The sequence below is a fragment of the Electrona antarctica genome (genome assembly GCF_951216825.1).
Source record: "Electrona antarctica genome assembly, chromosome: 23".
Classification (NCBI taxonomy): Eukaryota; Metazoa; Chordata; class Actinopteri; order Myctophiformes; family Myctophidae; genus Electrona; species Electrona antarctica.
In genome coordinates this window covers 27,269,520-27,272,019 of record NC_136804.1, presented here as the reverse complement: position 1 = coordinate 27,272,019, position 2,500 = coordinate 27,269,520, and the positions used below count along the sequence as shown (strand labels likewise).

The 2,500-nt window shown below is 52.6% G+C and overlaps 1 protein-coding gene across 1 annotated transcript in view; it reads right to left on the bottom strand.

Annotated features, from left to right (window-relative positions):
• Positions 1-2,456, bottom strand: part of LOC306916457 (CUGBP Elav-like family member 2) — a 45,510-nt gene extending 43,054 nt beyond the window's left edge. The window contains exon 1 of the mRNA XM_079494321.1: positions 2,376-2,456. Within this exon, the coding sequence (XP_079350447.1) occupies positions 2,376-2,403 (28 nt within the window). The 5' untranslated portion in view covers positions 2,404-2,456. The remainder of the gene's footprint in view (positions 1-2,375) is intronic.
• Between the last annotated feature and the right edge of the window lie 44 nt (positions 2,457-2,500).

Below are 2,500 nucleotides of genomic sequence, written 5' to 3'. Positions count from 1 at the left end.
TGTCTTTGGCTGTCATGAACCCAGATACTCCCAATTAGGAGACGAAATATGTCTTTCCTCAAGGAAAAAAGCTCTTAAATGAAAAGGCTCCCTATCCGCATCATGTTTTTTATTCCATTTTGATCCACACAACGCCTCCAAATAAAGCACCTCCCAGCGCCCGGTCGTCGATTCATTAACGTCAGAGCGGCTACAAATCGGAGAAAAGAATCCTCCTTTTCTTGTGTGGCATGGCGCATGCGCGTGTGGGGGTGTGTGTGTGCGTGAGTGCGTGTGTGCGTGCGGGGATAGATGGGACACGGTACCAGGACTATAAATACCTCAACGGGCCGCATTCTGTCGTCAGCGGAGGACCAAACAGTCCTCTAATGAAAGTAGGGTAGCTCCCCAGGCCCGGCCCATCCACCAGTGGTGCGATCCATATTTTATTAATAGCAGGGTGGTGGAGGGGAGTAGTGCATCTCTGATTGATACGACGTTTTAACAGGAGGCCCAACAGCGGAGCTAAGTGGGATCCAGGGCCTCTGCTACGCAGTATACACAGTCAAATATTCCCCAAAATGCATCCGTTTGTATAGCTCTGACAGTGGTATATACGTGCTGTTTACTACTGGTCCCCGGACCTGAGCTGAGCTGGACCAGCGAGCTTCTTTCTACCTGCGTGGCTAGCGTTGGGTGGCTCAAGCGGTTAATGTCATAGTTGAGGTCGGGTGCCCGCTGGCCAAGTGGTCCAGACCGTCCAGGCGCATGCCACATATATAGGCTCTGGGCCTGACAGCGCGCCGCGTGTTCGAGTCCCGTTCATGACGACCGTTGCTGTGTGTCTCCCTCCCCCTTTCCTGTCATTCTTCACTGTAACTATCAATAAAGGCAGTAAAGCCAAAAACAAATCTTTAAAAAGAATTAGGCGGAAAATATTCTACAGTACGGCTGGCGAATCGAAAATATTCAGGAGGAGATAAAAGGCCAGCCGAAAAACGGGAATGGGAGAAGGAGGAGGAGGTTAGGAGGTAAGGTAAGGATGCACGGTGTCTGGCAAATAAAAACACTGAAAGGATTCTAGGAGGCAGGGAAGCAGTGAGCGTGTGATGGAGCAGTGGATGTCTCATGTAGAGAGAGAGAGACAGAGAATACAGAGGCAAGCGAAATGGTGGAGCAAAGGAGCATGGGAGTTTGAGTCTCTAGACTGAGGTGGGGGAAAAACGTGGCTGCTTATAGACGCAACCTTCAAAGAGAGAAGAATCTCAAAGACAGCGTTCAGAAACATTTCAACGATAATAACGTACATAACAACAACAACAACAACAACGTCAACAGGAATAAAATGGTGGGGGGAAAAAAGTGTATAGTATACATACATCACATGACCAACACATAAGACACTGAACCTGTGTGACAATGACAGTGACAGCTTTGTGTGACAGCAGGAGCAGCGGGAGGGTGTGGGTTCACTCGCTCGCACGCACGCACGCACGCACGCACGCACGCACGCACGCTCGCACGCACGCACGCACGCACGCACGCACGCACGCACGCACGCACACAACACGCACGCACGCACACACGCACGCACACACACACACACACCATCTCCCCAGCACACAGAGAGAAACCACAGACAGAAGGGGGTGGGTGGTTTGGGGGGAGAGAAGAGGGGGGTTTGGGTGAGGGGAAGGGAAGGGAAGGTTGGGGGTGTGGGTGGGGGTGTGTTGGGTGGGTGGAGGAGGAGGAGGAGGGGGGGGAGGAGGAGGAGGGGGAGGGAAGGTCCCTGCATGACTAGCGGGGAGAACATCCCTGCTCTGTATTCCTCGTAGCCGCCACGCTCTCCCTGCATCGCTAAAGGATGCGCTAAAGGATGCGCTAAAGGATGCGCTAGAGGATGCGCTATTATAGAGGATGCGCTAAAAGATGCGCTAGAGGATGCGCTAAAGGATGCGCTAAAAGGTGCATGGAGGTGCTTCTGCCTGCTAGCCGACGCCGTTGCCGTTGGAGAGACTGCCCTGAGGTGGCTGTGGTTTCAGAATTTATTAAGCCAACCTGGATGTTGTTTTTTTTGTTTTTTTTAATATTGCATTACTAGTAGCGAACGGTACACTTATACCCCTTTGCTATGGGAACGTCGACATGGCGCTATAGCGCTTGATATAGCTTATACGAACAGCGCGGCTAACGGGCGCTCTGAAAGGAGGTTGGGTATAGGGCGAGGATGAGGAGGAGGAGGAGGAAGAGGAGGGAGAGCAGATCGGGGTTAGGGGGCAAAGGAGCTGTGTTGAGAGAGAGAGAGAGAGAGAGAGAGATAGAGAGATAGAGAGAGATAGAGAGAGAGATATGGATGAGGTATGTTCATGTGCAATAGGTGTGTGTTATGCTCTCACTGGACGGCGGGCGGGCCGGCTGTGTCATGCACACACCTCTGCTGAGTCCGTCCGGCCCCCGGAGGATCCGGCACTCCTCGATCTGCCCGAACGCCGAGAACATGACCCGGATGTCGTTCTCGTTG